The 23,098-nt window shown below is 41.3% G+C and overlaps 1 protein-coding gene across 3 annotated transcripts in view; it reads right to left on the bottom strand.

Annotated features, from left to right (window-relative positions):
- SORCS1 (sortilin related VPS10 domain containing receptor 1) overlaps positions 1-23,098 on the bottom strand; it is a 505,695-nt gene that overhangs the window by 152,031 nt on the left and 330,566 nt on the right. For all 3 annotated transcript variants that reach the window (XM_048505303.1, XM_048505304.1, XM_048505302.1), the window contains exon 5: positions 21,768-21,841. In XM_048505303.1, the coding sequence (XP_048361260.1) occupies positions 21,768-21,841 (74 nt within the window). The remainder of the gene's footprint in view (positions 1-21,767; positions 21,842-23,098) is intronic.

The raw sequence follows: 23,098 nt of genomic DNA, 5'->3' as shown, positions 1-23,098 counted from the left end.
ACAAAGTTACTTCCTAAAATTTTAATCACTTTCAAGCCCTCTAAGTCACCAGGAGGGCTTCAAAGCTTCAAAAGAATTTATGTTGTGGCCCAGCAAGGATTGTACAATAGTTATTTTGTTTTGTCTGCATGTGTAATGAAGATGAAGTTCAAAAACAGTCCCATTCCTGATGTTATTTTCTTTTCTTTATCGCAGTTAGAATGTGTTAAAGCAAACTAGTGTGATGTGTAGAATGAAGAAACTTTACATTTTAAAAAAATTACAAAAGGAGAATCTTGAGAATGAGCTGGAATCCATCAAGTCTAATCTTCTGCTGGGTGACGTCAAAGGATCCTTAAAAAACAAAGGATCCTTAAAGGCCATTGCTTTCACCTCCTGCATGTGAGCTCCCAAAGGCACCTGGTGGGCCACTGCGAGTAGCAGGGTGCTGGACTAGATGGACTCTGGTCTGATCCAGCAGGCTCTTTCTTATGTTCTTATGTTCTTAACAGATCACCACAACCATACACACTATGGAAATTACTATAACAGACAAACACAGGCAGCACCCAGATAATTCTGTTGTGTGAATCCACTGCTGCTGCAAATGCATTGGTACTGCATTGGGGGTTCTAAATGGGGGTTTCCTATGAACTTTCCTTGGCTCTCCCCTTGCGGTTCCCCTTCATCCCCTGCTATGCCACCAATTTTTTAAAATTGATAATTGCTGTATCATTATGATATATTAATGCTACAGCATTGCAACAAGTGACTTTTTTTAAAGGCCAGAAGCCCAACGATGCCATGGCAGGAGGAAAGGCGGTTGCAAGGGGGTGATTTCAATAAAATGGCACCAATATGGGCAGAAGGACTGAAAATGTGTGCTTCTCATCCAGAATGCTAACCTGCTTGAACTGTGATACTCTTGAAAGGTGGTAGCAAGGAAGGTTTGGGAGAAATGGGCCAAAGCAGCAGTATGGATGATTGAAGAATACTGCTGTGTGGATATGCCAAAATATACTGTCTTAGACCCCCTCTGCACAGGCCAATAAACACGGGTGTAGGACAGTAAAAAAACCCATGGGGGGGGCCCTTCACACAGATCCCACCCTTAAAATGAGTCTGCCCCATGTTATTTTCCCCAAACCATTTTTTTAAAAGAATCGTGCAATTCACAAGTCTTTTCAAAAATCCCAGGTTGCAGCCGCTTGCGAGCAAATTGCTGGGCAGGAGGTGCTTTATTCGCCTCCGTTTTCCTTTTTTAAAAATTTCGTGGCTTACAACTGCATAGCTATGCATGTGCAGATGGTCATATCATGAGACATCAGCATGACTTGGGGAGGGGGATAATTTGTGCATGCCTGCGAAGCTGCACATGGGTGGGAAGTAAATTTTTAAAAAGAGAGATGCTTTTCCGTGCAAAGGCGCGACAGTACCCCAGATTGTTTTTGTGGGCTCCAATCACTGCCTGCACGGATGCATGTGAATGCAAAAACAGGAAAACAGGTTACTTTATCCAAGCTGCAACCCGTTATACATTTGCTGGGCAGAAATAACCAAGGGCTTAAAACCAAAGTGAAACAAAACATTTGTATGAATAACAGCCTCAGTTGTGTGTGCATAAAATGCTGTCGAGTTGCAGTCAACTGATGGAAACCCAGTAGGGTTTCCAAGGCAAGAGAGTAACACAGGTGGTTTGTCATTGACTTCCTCTGCATAGTTACCCTGGTATTCCTTGGTGGTATTGCATTCAAGAACTAGCCAGGAGTAACCTTGCTTAGTTTCTGAGATCTGACAAGATTAGGCTAGTATGGGCCATACAGGTTAGGACACATCCTCAGTTAGGACACTTAAATATATTGGCAATAGCCTAGTAACATGTCATGTTCAGCTTCTTCCCCATATAATTTATTTGGGTCACAAAGTACATAGCCCAAAACCTCCGAAACCTCCTGTTCATACCTATCCAGTGCTATCAATGTTAAGTGCACAGAGTTTCTATTGTTCCTCGCCTATTTAAGGTACTTCCTTCAGGCTCAGATTCCTTCTGGCTGTCAATTCACTATCTTTGCAATCTTTTCCTGTATGCTGCATGTTTCCCTCCTAGGTCTCTGTTTCTAAGAAAACATACTCAGATGATTTCTATACAAAAAAACCCACATGAAACAAGAAGACAGCTTGAAAAATGGTGCCTTACTCAAGGCAGTCATATTAGATTAATAAGAGTCAAACCCTTGAATTTGTTTTCAGTCAAGACCTGGAATATGGGAAAGTGCCACTGAGAGTGATGAGAATGTGTCTTACTCAGCACTGAACATTTACAGTTTATCTTTTCTCCATTCCATACCTTAAACATAATTAAAGAGTCAAGTTAGAGTAATTACAATAGGACCTGGAACAGCCTGGATTGAATTCTCATTGTACTCTGGAGACTCACTGGGTGACTTTGGGATCACAACCCTAAGCTACTTGCTGCTGTAGGATAAATCAGACACATGTTGCTTGTCCTATTCCCCTGCATTCGAGACATGGGACTTGAAGATCAGGTGGGGCATGATAACAACACTGTTAAAAGGTAGCAATTTCTCCTCCTCCTTCATACAATTTACTTTATATTCAAGGTAGCTTTTGAGACTAACTGTCCTTTGCTGTTATAAAATTTAGACAACCCCTGGCTCAAATCTCAGCACAGCATGGATGCTACTAATTACTTTTTACTGTCTCCATATAGAACTATACTCCAAGGAAGATCTCACACTATCACTGTCACCTTGACCATGGGATTCAATGACTTGACCTTACCGATTCCACTCCATCTGTTCAGTCATGAAATGCTGGCTTAGATATTTTCTTTTACTCTTTGGAAGGCTCAGAGTTATCAACCTGAAAACCATCCTAGACTTTCCCTCCAAATGGAAACTGTTCCTACTTCTTGTGTTTAGTTTGATGCAAATAACTTAAGAGTCAATCTTAAACAAAGTTATACCTTTTACCTATGGCCGCATTATTAGAATGTAATTCTAAGCAGAATTATATCCTTTTAAGTCTATTGAAGTTAGTATGCTTACAAGGGTGTAACCTCTACTTGGGGCTGTATTGTTTGTTTCTTGATTTGGTTTTTTTGTATTATTGTGAGATGAGGCTAAAAAAGAATTTATGAAAATATTACAATGTAGTTCCTTCTCCACTTTGTAGTTGTAGACATTGTAAACTGTTTTGTTTATTTTGCTCTTTGTAGTAGCCCCTACTACTGACATTTTTCATTCTTATAAAACTGACATGACTAGATAAACTGTTCATAGTTCATTTTCTGTTACACCAACTGACATATAATCTGCCATAAATATGTTTTTGCAACAAAAAAAAATCTTAGCAAAGCTATCCATTTTAAGTGGTATAATATTGAACTCTCATGATAAAATTTTCAGTACAAAAAAGCCTCTGTTGTTTCAAATGGTACTAAAAGGTTATTTAAAATGTCCTCTTACCCCTTTCAGGGTTTTTTCCCCCACAGTTGTAGCTATTTTTTTGTCCAAAGTGATAGCTCAGCACATATTTTTTACTTGAACACATACTGTTTTACATCATTCACATAACCCCCATGGCTGGGTGCTTTGGAATTGCCAACATTCATCCTGTCAATCCTATGTGCCTATAGGGGTCTGTTTAAGCCTTTTGATAGTTCTTTTCCTTCCTAGATGATCACTTACCCTCTATAAAACTGCCAGACTGTTAGTGTAGTGGGACCACCCTTTTTAATAATCTGTCAGGAAAATGAGGGTCAGGTTTTACGCACTATATAAGTATTTGGTAATTATACAGCTTTTCTGTACTGTTGAATCCAATAAAGTACTGGAATTTTGTTCGCCGGATGGTATTTGTGGTTAAATCAGGGGTTCTCAAAGTAGGTGTTGTCACCCCAAGGAAAATAGTAAGATTACCTAGGGTATGCTAAGAGGTAAAAGGGTGGGGTGGGTCCATAACTTTGGCCCCCCTGACCCAAACTTCATCAAACTTGGGGGACATCATAAGGACAGTCTCCAGATGATACCCGGAAATTTAAAGCTGCTAGCTTTAAAAATGCTGGTTTGTGTTTTTTTTTCACCCCTCCTCCACATGAAGCCTGCTGGGTTCCAGTGTTGTAACAATTGTAGGCATGAAGCCTTCATTCCCAATAGACACAATGTGTAACAGACTTCTCTCTGTGATACACATCTGAAGATGCCAGCTATGACGTGGTGGCGCTTTTGGGGTGACCAAGTGAAAAAATCAGAAAGATCCATGAGGATCCATGCTTTTTAACCATGTTTTTGCGCCACTGTGGGGCCACGAAGCTTGGCATGTGTTATTGTTTTGTGCAGACATGTGTCTAAGGACTTATGCTATGATGTGGTGGCACTTTTGGGGTGACCAAGTGAAAAAATCATTAGGATCCACAGGTGCAGGCCAAACTACAGTAGCAGGACCTACCAGACCATGGCCACACAGCCCAGAAAACACACACAACACTTGCACACAATAGGTTGCTTGGCCATACTGTTGCTGGCTTAGATCACCTAACCTTCATACACCTCCGAAGATGCTAGCCACAGATGCAGGCCAAAGCGTAGGATATGGACAGAGCAGTAGTAGAGAAGCACTTGGCTGCATTGGATGAGTACAAAACCCTGGTATGTACTAAGGAGTGCTCGGAGAACTTTCTAGAGAGCTTGCAGAGCCTTTATAATCTTCAAGACCGCAGAATAGGTCTTTATCATCTTCAAGACCGCAGAATAGGGAATTGGTTGAAGAACTGAAAGAGTAGTTGCCAATGGCATTTCATCTGAATGGAGGGAAGTGTCCAATGGGGTACCACAGGTCTTGGTTCTGGGTCCAGAACTCTTAACAATGTTTATCTGGATGAGGGTTTGGAGGGACTACTCATTAAATTTGCAGATGACATCAAATTGGGAGGAGCAACAATCATACCAGAAGATAAAGATAGAATTCAATGAAATCAGAATGTACTGGAAAAGTTGGTGGAAATGAACAAAATGCAATTCAACACAAATCAGTGCCGAGTTCTACGTCTGAGTAACAAAAATGAAGAACACAGATACTGGGTGGGGGCTATAAAAGTTGAATACTGGATGGGGGTTATAAAAGTTGAATATGAACAACCAGTCTGCTGCGGAAACAAAAAAGGTAATGCAATCTTGGCATAACATCCAAATTTCAACAGAGGCATAACATCCAGATTGCAAGATGTCATAGTCTTGCTGTTCATGGCACTGGTCAGGTGGCATCTGCAGTATTGTGAGCAGTTTTGGAAACCTCACTTCAAAAAAGATGTGGGCAGAATGGAGCAGTCGCAGAGGAAAGTGACGAGGATGGTCAGGAGCCTGGAGACAAAGCCCAATGAGGAAAAGCTGAGGGACTGGGAAATGTTTAATCTGGAGAAGAAAAGATTGAGGGGGGACATGATTGCTCTCTATAAGTATTTGGAAGACTGTTATTTAGAGGAGGACAGAGAGCTGTTCCTGTTGGCAGAAGAGGACGAGACTCACAATAATGGATTTAAATTACAGTGGAAAGATACTGGCTGGATATTAGGTGGCAAAGTTGCAATAGGAGTGGTTCAGAAGTGGAATCAGCTGCCTAGGGAGATGGTGAGCTCCCTCTTAATGGCAGTCTTGAAGCAGCGGCTGGACAAACCCTATAGGTTGGTCCTGCATCGAGCAGGGGATTGGACTAGATTACCTTTATGGCCACTTCCAACTCTATGCGCTGGGGTGACTCCCATCCGGTAAGCAGACAGTTATTCAAGTTGGTCTTCCTCCCTGAGCAATTGGTGGAAATCACCTATATCAAGATGCCCCCTTCCTCAGAACAAGAACACAATTATACATTGCAACCAGTTCCACTCTGCTTGGACACGATTTGTGATGTACTGAGTTGATACAATTTTTTCCTGATAAAAAGTGATAAAGTCCCAAGTACAGCCTGCAAAAATTTTTTCACAGCTTTTAGTAAATTACAGTAAAAATCTCAAATGTATCTTTTTTTTAAAGTTAATATGTTTCTTTGCTCCCATTCTTGGAGCAGGATTTGAGAACTACATTTCTAATACTTAAAAGCCTCTTGATAATCACTGGTAATGGCCATTATACACTCTTTTTTACTATATTCTGATCAAAAGAGCTCTCTAAGTTTCTAAAACAGATTTGTTGAAGCATCTCCTCTCCTCCTTTCATCACACCAACTATTGTATTTCTCCAAAACATGGCTCCCTTTTGATATCAGTTATTTGCCTTGCCCAGAAAATTCAATAAATATCTTGTCAGGTAGAGTCTTCCAACTATTATATTTATTTTATGAATATGAAAAAGGCCATAATTCATGACCAACAATGGAAAACAAATGTTAGTGAGACAAACTTTTCTTTGCTCTAAAGACAGATAATCAAACAGGCAATAAAAATCACCCACATTTGGCATTTCATCACTTCAGACACTTTTTTTCCCCTCAGAAAGCAAATTATTAACTCAAAGTTCAGATCAATAACAGGTAGATTCCATTCCTAAGCAGCTATGGGGTCAAAAATTTGAAATTTACATGGGTATAATGGCTGAAAGTTTAAAGGCGTTTTAATATTTGCTTGTTTTATCATTCAGATCCTGAAAAGCACTAAGCTGTCACCTTGTGCAATGAGCGCCATCACATTTTATTTTGAAATCCAAGCAGTAGTGCAAAATTTCAGGCTGGGCAAACAGAATTGAGGCACACAAATTTAGTCATTTTGGAAACATTGGCCCACTCTGCACAGCATAAATAAGATACCCGAGAACATTTTTATCCATCTGCACAGCACAAACAAAACATCCTTAGGTCATTTTAAAAAGAACCCCTCTTGGCTTTGTTTCAGCACAGCAGACGTCTTTTATTTTTCCCATCATCCACCCCCCCTTTCCTTGTTAGATCACCTACTTTCATTTTGACAGCAGTTCATTTTGACCCATCATTTTCTGCAGCTAGAGAGTCCCTGCAGTCGTCATCTGTTGTATTTGTTTCCCATGGAGGTTTCCTCTGCTTGCAGGTCATCCGTGTAAAACGTTCATGAATAAAGTTTGTTTTCCCTGGCAATCCAATGTACGAGTCATTTTTTTCCATTTAGAGGGAGCTGGAGTCATAGTTATGATGTTACAGATAAGAGAATTGCAGCTGCTTGGAGAACGGGTCTACCTCCCATTAAGAAGCATTGGGTAGACCTGGCCTCCATGGACCACCTGCATTCTAATTTTAGGCCAATTTTAGCTAGTAAACAGATGGCTCCAAGGTACAGGAGTGCTATTCAGCCATTGGTTAACTAACTGTTCAGCAGTTGTGCTGGCCAGTCACATTGTTTATTTAACTTCTTGATTCATCAATATGATTTTGTAGAATATCTTGTGCTCCAAGGAAATACATGGACCAGAGATTTTGGTTCAGTTATGAAACCCTGCTTGGGGGTTTTAAAGATCAGTGGTATTATTTCAATATGGCTTGGTGAAAAAAATTGTCTATTCTTCATTCTCTTTATTTTATACTTCTAAGAATGTCCCCAAAAATGATGCTTGGCTGTCAGGCTTTCTGGTTTGGCATTCCTCCTGAAATAACATGGGTCTGTGTTGATTTCCATGCTGACCCTGCTAGTCCAACCTCCAATAGCAAACTAGAATGGATTAGCTAGGTTATTGCTAGCACAAACTGAATTAGTGATTGCTTCACGCCCCTTTTTGGCCACCACCTAACAGCTATGTAGATTATTGGTAGTGTGGTTTCTGGGCTGTATGGCAAGGGTTCTAGCAGATTTTAGTCCTGATGTTAAGCCATTCAGACTCTGTGGCTGGCATCTTCAGAGGATCCTCTGAAGCTGCCAGCCACAGATGCAGGCGAAACGTCAGGAGAGAATGCTGCTAGAACACGGCCATACAGCCCGGAAACCACACAGCACCCAAGTGATTCCGGCCGTGAAAGCCTTCGACAATATGTAGACACAGTTTCAGCCAACTCCATTTTTTTTCACACCCTACATTGCTCTGAAAGGCTAATTGGCCCCAACAGACTCATGAGGAAGATATATTTTTCCTTACAGTTCTTTCACTAAAAGTATAAATATCTAACATGTTTTCTCTGTCATTAGAGAGTCAAAAATGGTATCTGTTCAGCACTTGATAATGACTTAGTAATTCAATTCTTGCAAAGACTGACTTTGGGGATTTATTTTCTTTTAGCCTGAATAGTCTAACAAATACCTTATAATATATAAGAGAAGCTTTCTGAAGAACCATACTTTCTGAAGAATCTCTTGTTTAAACTGTGAAACAATTTGTTCCAAAATGCTGAGTACCAGAACCTTTTTCTGGACTTTAAAAGCTTGAAGTATAATGTATTACAAGTAGGAAAAGCAAACTTCATCAATAGAAATGTATACTAATTTTTCTTCCCTAAGTAGTCTAGAATTTTTCTTGAATATTAATCTGATGGCCATTTCAACCAAGTTAAAAAAAGAAGCAGCACTACTCTAGTTATAGAATTCACAAAGGGGCATTCATTAATTCACCCTGTCATGATGAGGAAGAGTTTGGATTTATAATCTGCCTTTCTATCCTGTAAAGAATCTCAAGGCAACTCACAAACCTCTCCCCACAACAAACATTTTGTGAGGTAGGTGGGGCTGAGAGAGTTCTGAAAAACTGTGACTAGCCCAAGGTCACTCAGCAGGCTTCATGTGTAGGAATGGGGAAATAAATCCAGTTCCCCAGGTAACAGTTTTCCGCTCATGTGAAGGAGTAGGGAATTAAATCTGGTTCTTCAGTTTAGAGTCCATCTGCTGTTAAAACTACTATACCATACTAGGTCTCATATTTCCCATTCATTTCAAGTCAAGTTAATGGAGAAGTAGCACTGTTCCCATATGAAATAGATTGCCAGATCTCGTAAGCAAACCTTCTTCAGGGATTCAGAGGCATGTGTGTCCTTGTGCATGATGAAACAGATTTTCCATCTCCCAATTCCTTCTGTCCACTACTGTCCAAATTATGGTCAGTATATTCCACTCTCTCCCCGCCCGCAACCCTAATCAGGAACACAAGAGAAGTACAGGGGGGTTACAGTTATAGGATATGGATCGTAAAACAAAAAGAGCAACGGAGTTTTTAGCAAGAAGTCTTCACTAAATACAATGCAATGACTTTGGCATCCCAGTGGACAGCAGGATGCCAAATGGAGCATATGCTTCTCTGGTCTCATCAGGAGGCAAAGATGTTACACAAACATTATTGGCTTGTTCACACAAGATGCCAGAGGCCTGGACCGCTGCCTTGGTTCATTTAGGTATAAAGTCCCTTTCAGTTGTGCTGGCAGCAGCATCTTTTAATTACAGAGAATTCAAACATTTTGTTTTTCATGCGGTCTGGCACCTCAAAGTGTCATTCACTCCCCTGAAAATGGCAATGGCCCATATATCCAATTTTCCTCAGAGGCAACAGCCTCTTTAAGGATATCAGGACTCTAACATCATTGCATACCCTGGGGCTCTATAACCTTGACCCAGACATCCTTCCAAAACCAAAATCCATTTGACAATAAAAATGTTTCATTAACTCCCAGTTCCACAGAGCTCCAGAGAAACTGCCAGCAAGCACATGTTTGCCCTATGGATAAGCTAAGCATTTTATCTATTTTTAATTATTTTTTTCTTGAGTTGTTCCAATCTTTTTCTGTGGCTTCTGTGTCATATCAAGCAGATGATTTTCCCAGATGTGATGCTTTAGAGTCACTTTGATTGACAAGTTCTACATCAGCCTCCAGCAGTTGCCCATAGGAATGAAATGCTGATAAATAGTAATTTTCAAGCATGCTAGACTCCAAATCATCTCAGTTGGTACCTTCCACCTAAATATCCCTGTCAGGCTCAATCAATCAAATGTGATCAAATTTTTAAAGACAGGTTCTAAATCTCTGATGTAGATTTGTTCCGGTTGCCAACAACTTTGAAAATAAGAATGCAACCAGAAAAAAGTTGAAAATCAATTAGCTTTCTATTTTTAAACCTTTTCATTATCTGGAGGAGATTCTTAGGTCCAAAACTAGATGATAGGTTTTGCCAGAAGTCAGGTCAGATTTCCAAGCACGCCAGAGCCTGATTTGGATCAGGACTGCAGCACTGAAGGAGAAGGAGCAGCTTCCGCCTTCCCTCCACACAATTTTCTTCACTCAAAATGTTCCTGGGGTGGTTATCTGCCCCCTTGGCTGTTGACAAATGCAATAAATAGTCTGAACTGAAATGAATGGTTAGGTTACACCCCGAGCAGTTCAGGCAGAGCAATGCAAATTTTTTGCAGTCTCTTCTGGGTGGCAGGGGTTGGCCTCTCCAGTTAGAGATGCCCTATCCCCCAATTCTGTATGCCTTTCTTCCTGCTAGAGAAATAATTTCTGTGCAAACCATTCACATTTCCTCCCTTTTTTGCCACACTAGGGTGTGATGTTAATGACTTCACCTCACTGAAGAGAAGACATTTTCATAGTAAGTCTGGTGTGTTTTTCTCCATCAGTGGTGCTCAGTCATCCAAACTGGTTATACACCTAAGCTCATTATTGGGTGGCAGAGATAGTTAACTTCAGACACTGGCATGTAAACATACCTTGTGATGTTTGACAATCTTTGCTGAAGCTCCCATCCACCAAATGCCACCTTCACAAACATTTGCTGATCCAGCCTGCAGGCAGAGAAGGAAGACCATGTGGCAGCTTTGCAAGTCTCTTCCAATGGCACTCTGGTGGAGAATTAAGTTAATGTGGCTGCTGCTCTGATAGAGTAAACAGAAATCCCTCCTGGCACATATAGGCTGAGTGTCATGTGCTGGGTGCAGAGCTTGACCCAGCATGCAGTGAAGGTCTTGGACACTTTTTCTCCTAGTTTGTTAGGGCTGGAGAACACAAATAAAGCATCTGACTTTTGGAACAGTTTGGTGCTCTTCTTGTAGATTTTTAATGTTCTGCGTAGGTTCAATATGTGCCACTCCTTTTTCCTAGGATGGACTGGATTAGGGAAGAACAAGGGCAACACCACCTGCTGACTTGGATGGAAAGTAGACTGCACCTTCAGCACAAAGAATTGGTCTATCTAGAACTCACAGAGCTCCTTTCAAAGTGAAATTCCAAGACCCTCTTGGCTGATGTTATTGCCACCAAGAAAACCACCTTCCATGAGAAGTGCTTGATCTTGGCCATCTGGAGGAGATCGAATGGAGGACCCATCAGAGTTTTCAGGACTTTTCCCAGACTCCATATCAAGAAGTGATGAACAACGGGAGGACGCAATGCATTGTGCTTTTCAGGAAGCTACTGACTAGATGATAACTGATAGGTGATGAAACATCCTTTCACCCAGAATTGCTGCTAAGGTTACCACCGGCCTCTTAAGCATGTTAATTCAAAAGCCTTCTTTCCATCCTTTGTACAGGAATAAGACACATCTTTGTGATACAGGGATATGGTTTAATGATTTTCCTGCGGCCCATCTCCCGAATGCCTTCCAAGCTGTAAAGTCTTCTGATGATCCCATGACACACCTGGACCATAAATTTCACAACTTTCCTAGGTCAGAGTCCTCTAGAGTCCATCCATTCAATAACCAGGTCATCAGCTGAGGCTGCTTCTAATCCAGGTGTAGGATTCAGTCTTGCAAATGAAGATCCTCGCGAACTGCATTGTAGCTTCCACAGGGGAGATTGAGATGAGGGTTCATCTTCCAAAGAACCAAGTTCTCCTCAGCCAGCATGGAGTAATCAGGATCACTGACACTCTCTCTTCCTTCATCTTCTTTAGTACTTTTCCAACCAAGGGGAGGGGAGGAAAAACATATAGCAGCTCCTGGGTCACTTCTGTCTGAGGGGAACCTCACCCTCTGCTGGGTCCTTGTAAAAACATGAGAAGAATCTGGTTACCTGTCTCTTCCTGCATGTCACAAACAGGTTCACAACTAGCTTTCCCACTCTTTCAAGTAGATTCTAGAAGACTAACCCAATTGAGGGACCACTCCCCTAGGTCCAGTGTCAAATGACTCAGCCAGCCTGCTTAGAAGTTCTCTCATCTGCAGATGTGGCTGGTGTGCAGGTCTTCCAGATCTTTCTCTGTCCAGCTCAGAATGAGGTACACCTCCCTATGGGGGGGGTGATCATACCACCTTGGCAGCTTACATGTGCCTTTGCCGTTGAATGACTTACTTCTAGTCCATGAAGACCCAGATGACTACAAAAGATTGATACACCTGAGCAAACAAGTTGAAATCAAGCAACTAGGAAACTTTGCAAACTACTTAGGAATTCAAATACAAAGAGAGGATGACAGGAATTTCCTCCTTAATCAACAACAGAAGATTACAGACCTAATCAACTTACTGAATCTACAAGATTCGTATCCAACTCCTATACCAGTGATGGTGAACCTTTTTGAGACCGAGTGCCCAAATTGCAACCCAAACCCCACTTATTTATCGCAAAGTGCCAATACAGCAATTTAACCTGAATACTGAGGTTTTAGTTTAGAAAAAACGGTTGGCTCCGAGGTGCACGTTACTCAGGAGTAAGCTTGGTGAAGCAACCATGCAACGCTTCGAATGGGTGAATCATGACCCTAGGAGGGTTTACTCAAAAGCAAGCCCCATTGCCAGCAACCGAGCTTATTCCCAGGTAAAGGATTGTGCCCAGGCCAGTCTAGATATGTGTGTGTGTGTGTGTGGGGGGGTGATTTTCTGCCTGGCCCACATGATGAACTCTGGGAGCGCGTGGCCACAGAGAGGGCTCTGAGTGCCACCTCTGGCACCCATGCCATAGGTTCGCCACCACTGTCCTATACCAATGCAAATGAACTACATAAAGTAAGATGATCAAACAGAACTACTTTCTGACAACACCAGGTATAGAGAAGCTTTAGGCAAACTCCTGTACATAAGTACACTAACACAGCCAGACATTTGTACAGCGGTCGGTTTACTATGCAGAAAGACTGCTTCACCAACAATTAAAGATTGGAATGCACTTAAGAGACTTGTTAGATACCTGAAAGGAAGTGCAGACATTAAACTGAAACTACCAGCTACCAAAGATGCTACGCTAAGAGCTTATGTTGACACAGACTGGGGTGGGGACCTAACTGAAAGAAAATCCACCAGTGGTCAGATCATTTTCTTTGGAAATGGCCTCATTAGTTGGTCAAGTACCAAACAAGAAATAATAGCAGCATCTACTACAGAGGCAGAATATGTATCAGCTGCACACATTTGTCACAAATTACAGTGGCTGTGTCAATTACTAAAAGATTTAGGCATATACACACCACTTCCCATACCAGTGTGTGAGGACAACCAAAGCTGCATTAAACTATCTAAACAGGAAGATGTGAAGAAATGCACCAAGCACATTGATGTGAAGTACCACATAGTGAGAAAGCTGCAAAAGGATGGCATCATTCAATCGATCTACTGCCACACCATCGAGATACTTGCAGATCTTCTCACTAAACCCCTACCGAAACCAGCTTTTGAGAAGCTTAGAACAAAGATAAACCTGACTACCTGAGTCAAGAAACATTGAGAGGGGATGTTGGAAGAGAAGGACTTTACACTGTTTCATGCCTCAACCTACAGAGAGTTTTTTTACTAGATAGCCAGTGGCTGGATAGGGACTTAGGGATTGACACCTTTACTCTATCATGCTGGCTCTATCCCTGCTGTGGCCCAGTCATTGCTGCATTGAGGAAAAAATGCAGAAAAACATGGTGACCTGCCACATTGTTCCTGCCCACATTCTGCTCTTCAAGGCCCAAAATAGTGGATGGTTCAACAGAGTTGGCCTGCAAGGAGCCAAAAGTAGTCGAGCAGATTACCTTGTATTGTCAGGAGATGAAGATTGATCACCGCCTCAAGCCATGGATTGGGGGTGGGGGAAACCCCAACACTTCTTCTTCCTTCCAGTGCACAGCCTTTTTCAAGACCTGTCAATCGTCCCTGCACAGAGGTTGTAGGAGCTAGGGGATGAAAAGGTCTGGATGCCCAATCCTAGCCAGCTCCAGCTGTTGACTCGATGTTTCCTCCTCAGGGTCTTCGGGAAGGGAGTAAGATTTTTTTTCCTTATGATCCTTTGTCTTTTTCAAGATCTGGGTCATGGAAGTCTTCTTCAAGGCTTTATTGTACTCTGCTGAAGCTGGTAAATTTAATGGGGGATAAATGCTCTAATTCAAGCAGTAGCACCTAGCTGAACTGCAGGGCTATCCAGACTGGAGAAGGCAGCCCCCTATCATCCAGAACAGTATGCAAGAAATGTGCATACTCCCTTCCTGAACTACTGGGAATTTGACTTTACCAGCTGGATGACTGAGCCCTACTAATGGAGAATTATCAGTTCTTATTGTTAAGGCCAAAAAAGACTTGGAGCTGGTATACTTGATGGATTACCTCCACTCACATTGTCCAGCTCATCAAATTAAGACCTTCTGAACCCATCTTCTTTGTGCCCTTGCCTGCAGAGAAGAAGAAAGCGGCAACAGTAGACATTTTCCCCAACAGTAATACTTCATGTCTACATACTTATTGAGCTTTTTTGTTGCTTACTTCCAACCTGAGAACTGTTTTATCAATATATTTTAAAATATTAAATATTTGTCTTATCCTGTTTGTTAATTAGTTGCCTTCAACTTGTTTTTAATTAGCTGCCTTCGGTGGCCTTGTTTTATTGTTTTTGTTGTAAGCCATCTTGAGTACATCTCTGGAAAGATTATGTATATATTTCCTTAATGAATACATACATTTTGTGAACAAAACATTTGATTTCTCTAGGCATCACAGCAGATACTTTCTCAATGCTACCCGGAAAAGTAATCCTACAAATTATAGGGGTGTAGAAATCAACATGAGGATGGCAGCTGTGATAACAGTTTCTATACTTAGAATCAATTTGTAAGCATGTGAAAAAAATCTGTTCAATATAGAATCACAGAGTTGGAAGAGACTACAAGGGCCATCGAGTCCAACCCCTGCCATACAGGAATAAACAACCAAAGCACCCTTGACAGATGGCCATCTGCTCTGTTTAAAAACCTTCCACCAAGGAGACTCCACCACATTCTAAGGCAATGTATTCTACTGTTAAACAGCCCTTAAAATCAGGAAGTTCTAAGACTCCAGATACTTCCTGGCAGGGGGTAATGGGAACATACTGATAGCATAATGTGGCCTAGGTCTCTGTTACCAGTGACACATTGATTGCACTTCTGGGATGCATTGGAAGCAACATCATCACAGTGTCAGCAACATGGGGGCACTCTGGTATTTTGGCAAAAACTCTATGATATAAACCATTTTTTTAACATAAAACTTTTGCTAAGCATCACGAGCAACATGATGACATCACTCTTGATAAGTTCAGGCAACAGAGGCCTCAGTTTGCTGCATGTAAGATCCCCCACTGGCTGACTGAATGGGGCCAGAGGGAGGGGATCCAAAGCAGGGGATCCCACAATTCCAATTGGACTCTGGGAACCCTAATAGTTACCATGATTTTAGAATATCTAGCTTCAGGAAGCAGGATCATACCAATCTGCCTCCCTGTCCCTGATTGCATTGTCACTTTTGTATGTCATCTTTCCCAGATTAGCTATTCCCTTGCACTGACCATATGCCCATTTGCTTTCTTGTCCATCTCCATGTCTTCCCACATTTACAAACTGTTCCTCTGCTTTACTTCCTGACAAGGATGATGACATTCAGGATTTGTCATTTTTATAGTATTGTACCATCTGGTCCACAAACTGCCTCCCTTCCCTGAATCCCTAAGCAAATGATTTCTTTTCTTGTTTATGTAATCTGGCCTTATGATGACTTTCTCCTTTCTCCCAATGACTGAACTGCCCCATAAATATTTCTGGGATAATGTGTTAACAAAAGTTTCCTTTCAAGTTAAAATATAAACAGGGATGTGAATTTCAGATAGTGACAATGGCAACCTTGGTTTAATCATAATTATACAAGTTTGATATATAGGCGGGACCAGCACTGGTGGCTCAGGACACAACCTCTGGTGCCCTGTCTGTTTTATCTATGTTTTATGAAGATGTTGATTTCCAAAGGAAACTGATACCTGTTTTCAGTGAGCAGTATAAGTGTTGACACTTTAATTTTAAATCTGGATCTTTCTCATTGGTTTTGTTGTTGTTGCTTTTAGAAAGAAGCAGGTTGTGGATAATATTGTAACTTGGGAGCTGTTTTGCCTGGCATCCGATATGAACAAAGTGCCCACTGAAAAGTGGAAAAATATATCCCCAATCCCAGAACAAAAGACAGGTTTGATGTTGTGCTATTGCATAAATTCTCAACAGCAAATTCTTCAGCAGTAAAAAAGGAAACAAACTCTACCATCACTTCAAATGCAATTTAAAAAATATTTCCAAAGAATATTCAAAAAGAGAGTTTGAACTGGTATTTTTTTTTGTAAAAACAAAACAAAACCACAAACCTTTTTCGGGACACCCCCCCCCCCATATCTTTGACTATGATCCTTTTGCTGTCACCTCAACATTAGAACTATTCTTTCCCACCCTGCTGAACAGGAAAGCTAAACACCCTATAAAAAGCTGATTAAGTTCATCATCTAAATCTATATATATATAAAGCAAACAGTGACTTTGTTAGTCACTCCCTAACGCCGAAACGGCTGGACGGAGCGCCCCCAAATTTTCACATGACGTCCCTCCCTGTTGCAGGAAGGTAATGGGATTTTCAAATCGCTGAAAGTCTATACCTGAGTCAGGTAAAACGTCTTTTTGCTGGTGCACCAGGCCATGAAGCTGGCTGTGTTTAACTGTCACCCTTAGAATGTTCGTGCAGCCTTCTGTCTGTGGCCTGAGGGCTTAGAATGTTCGCTCAGATGGGCAGAGATGAGCAGTGAAAACAGTAAATAGGCAATACTGTTAGGTAATACGAGTGGAAGTGAAACACATACACACTTTGCCGTGTGAGACGTCAGGTAGGGTTCCCCCCTCACACGCAGGTAACTTTCACTCTCTGTGCCTCACCCACTGCTACCACATAACACACATAGTTTCATACACATCCAGCTCATCCTCACACACCTCACTCTGCCCTCCCTCACATCCAACCACCACTTATCCACTTCCTCACCCATATTCGCTACAGTTCTCTTTTACTAAAAGCAAGCTGGAGTTTGCCTTTTTCTTCTAAGAAAATCCGCGGGGTGGGGGCTTCTTTTGCACATGGCCCTTTAAGAACCCAGGGAGCTGGCCTCGATCTGAGTACCTCACCACCCTGCCTCTGCTGCCTGACTGGGATAGCCTCCTTGCCCCAGTTCTGCCAGGACTGTGCGTGTCAACCAACCTCATGGACAGTTCTGTTGTGGAATGGAAAGGGTTACTTTATACTAAAAAAAAAAAGACACCACCATATAACAATGTGAATTGAAAAGGGAAAGAGGGATACCATTTGATCACCCCAAAAGGCTATGCTGCGGATCATTGGACCTGTATGGACATCTGTGTGGGTTGCAGACTGTGATGAGAAGGACAATTGCCACAGCAACGCGTGGCTGGGCCCCGCTAGTTAGAGATATACCTCAATTTAGCCTTCTGCCTTGTTCACCAGTACATTCTAAAGACACCCCACTTTATCTAGTGATATTAAGAGGAATAAAGAGGGGGGAAGGAATAAAACAAGACCCAGTTGTTCTACCTACAATTTCATCTGGTATACTCAAAAAGAGTTAACCAATCTGTTGCAATAATAGAAACGAAATGTAGGATGGCCAAGGCTCAAAACCGAAAACAGAGCATGATGGATTCACAAGAGGCACATGTCCATCCAGAGATCATCTTTCAGTCACAGAACTGCCAAACAGACCAAGTTTAGCTATCAATCTTTTTTTTTCTGAGCTGGTTATAAGTAGAGAAAACAAACAAATTTTCATGGAGCAATGCTAAAAATGAAATGGAGATTGCAGAGAGGAACACTCTATGAAATATCCAGAAGAACTGTGGGCTTTTTCTTCTTATTTCTTATAGTCTAAGCCATACACTCTCATTCTGTCAGAATCATTCAGCCATCTAGACAGATATTGCACTAGTGACATGATTATTGCATGAAAGATATTCATAGTCTGAAACATAGGAAATCCCCTTCTTTTAACTTATAGTTCTATGTGATCCTATAGGACTGGCTTCTGATAGAATATATTTGGTGTTCATATAAAATGGTTGTAGCACCTTTAACTGCTTCTACTAGCGAGTGTCGCTGTCACATCAAGCCACTTGTGTGCAGTGGCTTACCACATGGTCTGGGACTTTCTTTTCATGTACAAAAACAGCACAAGGTGGTTTCCGTGTGGTGGACATTCTATATGCGCTAGTCAATTTGGGAGAGAAAGAGTTAGGCTATATTTGTATTCCTACCAATTCACAATGGGCTGGTTAGTGTGCTTTAAAGTGTAGCTGCAACAGACCATAAAACATCATTACTCTTTAAAAGGAACAATGTGGCTTGTTGCAGTTGTGCAGACTGTGTTACTTACCTGATTGTGCAATTATATTAACTTGCTCCAAACATAAACCCCAGTTGGATACAGAGCACAGTGCTGGCTATGTAAGCCAGATGCGCTGCTCTGGAGTTCATTCAGTACAGATCTAACACATGAACTTGTGCCAGTGCAGATGTGGCCTTAAGCTGTGCTGATCACAGACAGTGGCTTGTCAATTGAAACAAAAACAGCAACCTAAGTTAATATGCATTTATGCATGCATTTATTTATACGGCTTTGCTATCTCAAAGATGACAAAAGTGGGGAACAATAATAAACAAAATGAAAACAATTATACAATAGTGAAAACACACAATAAAATGAATAATTAAAAAATAGTACAATCGGCAGTTCTTTAAAAAGTATATGCCAACTTCTTGCTTTCCAGAAAGCCTTGTGGAAAAAAATGTTTTAGCCATATATCTGTTCCAAACCCATAAAAGATTATACCACCTCGACGGAGTACTGTTTTTTAATAGCAGAATCACATCTTCTCTATGAAGTTCACCACAGGAATATGGTTTCCATGAGAGCAGAGAGGTCCCTATGCCCACTCTGTAAGTTCTTTAAACCTCTGCAAGTCTATGTATGCCTGCTATTATTTCCCAGGAGCAACATCGCTATTCCTTCCAAATGACTATAGCTGCAGGTGGAGGGATTAAAAGAGAGGGGATAGATAAGCCCTTTTTAAAAATCATGCTTTTATGTTAATGACTCACATCTAATGAAGCAAGAGGACAGGAGAACAGGGAGCCAAATTGTTTCTAAATGTGATGCTCTAAAGTTTTGTAGGAGGCATCAGCAAACTATTTTTCTATCCTATAAGTTCCTTGGGGAGATGTAAGGAAACAGCTGAAAGGAGTCGGAGGAAGCCATTTACTGTGCAATCCTAAAAAGAGTTACTCCAGTCTAAACCCATTCATTTCAATGGGCTTAGATTGGAGTAACTTTGTACAGGACTGTGCTTTTAGAAGAGTATCTTATACAGGATGGAGGGGCAGGGACAACAGGAATATGACAATAACCTCCCCTGTAACAGTATTTGCAGATTTCTGTAGAGCAGCTCAAAGATGTGCGTGCATTCATGAGCCAAAAAGTGCCTGCGAAATAATTAATTGAGGGCAATGGCTGGGTCAAATGGCAGTTTAACTATGCAGCTTGATATTCTGGAAATATAACTTTTATCTTGCCAGTCATCCCAAGTTGTTCCTTTAAAAGTACATGGAATGCTGTTTGGAAGATACCTCGGCTTTGATCTTAAATAATGCAGGAGTGTCCCATGGTAGAAGGAATTTGGTTTCAGTAATTTAGACATACTTTGAAAAGTCTTCTATTTTTATAAAGAGATTGCTAAAGATAGTTTCAAGTCACAGAGTGAGAGGGTTCTAAAATCACAAATATAATGTAGAGTAGAAGAGAAGGAGAAATGACTCTTCTAAGCTGGTAGTAGTCATCCAGCTTTTCAAAATACTTAATGGATAGAATGTTGACAGAAAGTCAGAATTTAGTAACAACTCAATAATTCATCAGGGGACAGACCACGGCTTGGGTCCCTTGATATATCTCTGCTGATGGAAACATTTCTGTCAGCAAAATGAGACTTTTTTTCAGTTTTCCCTACCACTATAACTACAAATGCTTCTCCTGGAAAGAAGGGTTACCCCACAGGAACATCATGTGGTGGGCAAGAGATCTGCAGTTGTTGGGAGAATAAGCCAAAATTCTTCTGTAAGTAAAATTTTTCCATGGGATCAAAGGCAGCAATCTAAGTTAATATGCATTTATGAATGTATTTAGTTATACTGCTTTGCTATCTTAAAGATGCCAAAAGTAGGAAACAATAATAAACAAAATGAAAACATTAAAAAACTGAAAGAGGACAATGGCCAATTATGCCCAACATATTTGGTGCATGGTGGGGGAGAATGTCCATTGCAGCAAGATTTCCTCGAGCTTCACTTTCACTGTCCATAGCAAGTGAGACCACTTCTAGCACCATTTTAATTTTTGCTTAGCTGTTAAGAGTGGGGAGATTTGCCAGTGACCACAATTTTCCCCCAACCATCTTCTCCCTGTCACTCCCTCAAACTGCTTTGCATGCCTTCCCCCTTCATGCTGTTGGTTCCTTCCTGCTTTCCTAAATGCACTATTGAGCAAGAGATTGAGTGATTGATCTCTCATATGTATATTGGTGGCAGGGCAGAAAGAACCCCCCTCATCTCTGTATAACATCTGTGTTCAGTCTCTCCTTGTCCAGCACAGTCTCACCAGCACAGCCTCAGCAAAGCACAGTCTCAGTTGCAGGTGCCCTGGAGCCTTCCCCCCTGCCCCCCTCCATGTTGCTGGCTCCTTTCTGCTTCTCTAAAGTGCACATATTGAGAGATTGAGAGATCAATTTTTTATATAAAATAACAATAGAGGGGGCTTTTTCAAAGAACAGTGCAAGCAGGTGTCTTTTTGGTTCCACCTCACTTCCCCTGCCTGCTTTTGACCTCCTTGATGGCTGGGAGGACTTTTAAAAATTTATTTCAGGCAAGGTTTTTTTTTTTAACAAATCTTTCTCTTCTCTTGCGATGGCAGCAGAGACACATAGTGTGTGTGTGTGTGTGTGTGTGTGTGTGTGTGTGTGTGTGTGTGTGTGTGTGTGTGTGTAGGCAAAAGGAGGGGGAGAGGGAGGGGGAGAGAATATCTGTGCCTTTAAGGCTGTTAATCGGTGGAGTTAAGAGATCTGGGAGAGAACCAGAGGCCCCTCTGACCGTAGCAAGCAGCTGCAAGGCACTGAACTGCCTCTTCAAGTGTAAACAGAGAAATGAGAGGAGAGTCCACTACAAGCTCACTGTGCAGAGAACAGGTTCGAAGTAAGTGTTCCTTGTATAAAGGGTCCATAAAAATGAATAATTAAAAAAACCCAGTACAATCAGCAGTTCTTCCAAACAAGAGGTTTGTAATATAAATAATAAAAATATTTATTCAATCATTCAGTTACATAGAGTGAGATTTACTTCCAAGTAAAAAAGCATGGAGCTGTGACCTAAATTGGATAGGGGATGACACCTAGCCTTCAGAACATTTTGACAACATAGCATAAGAACTTACAGTCTACAAAGCAATCAGTTAAAAGTGCTGCTCATTCTCAGAAACACTGATGAAGCGATTGACTGCAAAATGTACAATATGAACTCTTACCAGTAGAATCTGTTCGGTGTTACATTTTCCTGGAGAAGTAACCACCTTCTTCCAAATTCAACTGAACTGTACAACTAAAAGAAAAACATCAAAGAAAAAATACAATATTTTAATTTTCTCCCCAACATTTTTGTGTTAAATTTGTGAAGACTTTTTATATGACAAAAGACTTTTTTAATGGCAAAACTCATAAACTAAGACAAAATAACCATTCAAGGGTTGCTTCAGTGAACTACCCACCTTCCAAATCTGTCAAGGGATCCATTAAATAGTCTGTAAAAGTGCAGGAGACATGTATGCTTTTGACAGCTCTTGATTAGCAGTATTAGCAATAATTTCTTGGTTGGAATATGAAGTCCATAGTATCTTGGTTGGAATATGAACCTCAATTATAGATATTAATTGACATCAAACAAAAATTCTTCCTTCCCACTCACTTCCACCCATTTTCCTTTATCTGTTACCGTGGGAGCTGCTTTTGTGGTGGCATGGTGGTCTCTTTTGTGGTAGTCTCTTTCTCTTCCCAGCACGTGGAATGCTGCTATATCAATGTTCCAGACAATACTGATGAAAGAGGGTAGAGTAAAAGAAATAGATGCTTCCTGCCACCATTTCAGAAGCATCAGATCAGGAGATTTCAAGAGGAATGGATTTGAGATTCATGAGGAATGGATTTGGTGGGATCATTGGGGGTTCACAATAGTAAGAACATGTAGAGGGGAAAGAGGACATTTCAAAGCATTCTCAAATATTTCTCATAATTGCTGTCCCTTTTCTAAATTTTCTGTGTTTGAATACTTTACACAGTTCTTTGATCCCAATTGTTACTTGCATCTAATATAGCTATACTTATAGAATCGTAGAATTAGAAGGGGCCACAGAGGCTATCTAGTCCAACTTTCTGCACAATGTAGCATCAGCCTAGAGCAGAGGTCTGCAACCTGCGGGTCTCCAGATGTTCGTGGACTACAATTCCCATCAGCCCCTGCCAGCATGGCCAATTGGAAATTGTAGTCCATGAACACCTGGAGACCCGCAGGTTGCAGACCCCTGGCCTAGAGAATTCCAGACAAGTGTTTGTTCAGCCAGTGCATAAAGAATGCCAGTGAGGGGGAGCTCACCATCTCTCTAATCAGTTGGTTCTACTGATTGCACAACTCCTACAGTAAAAAGTTTCCTCCCCTGCAATTTGTACCCATTACTGTGAGTCCTATCCTCTGCTGCCAACAGGAACATCTCTCTGCCCTCCTCTAAATCATAGCCCTTCAAATACTTAAAGAGTGCAATCATGTCCCCCCTCCAGTCTCCTCTTTTCCAGGCAAAATATTCCC

The sequence above is a fragment of the Sphaerodactylus townsendi genome, linkage group LG08, assembly GCF_021028975.2.
Source record: "Sphaerodactylus townsendi isolate TG3544 linkage group LG08, MPM_Stown_v2.3, whole genome shotgun sequence".
Taxonomy (NCBI): Eukaryota; Metazoa; Chordata; class Lepidosauria; order Squamata; family Sphaerodactylidae; genus Sphaerodactylus; species Sphaerodactylus townsendi.
This window is presented reverse-complemented; position numbering and strand designations above follow the sequence as displayed.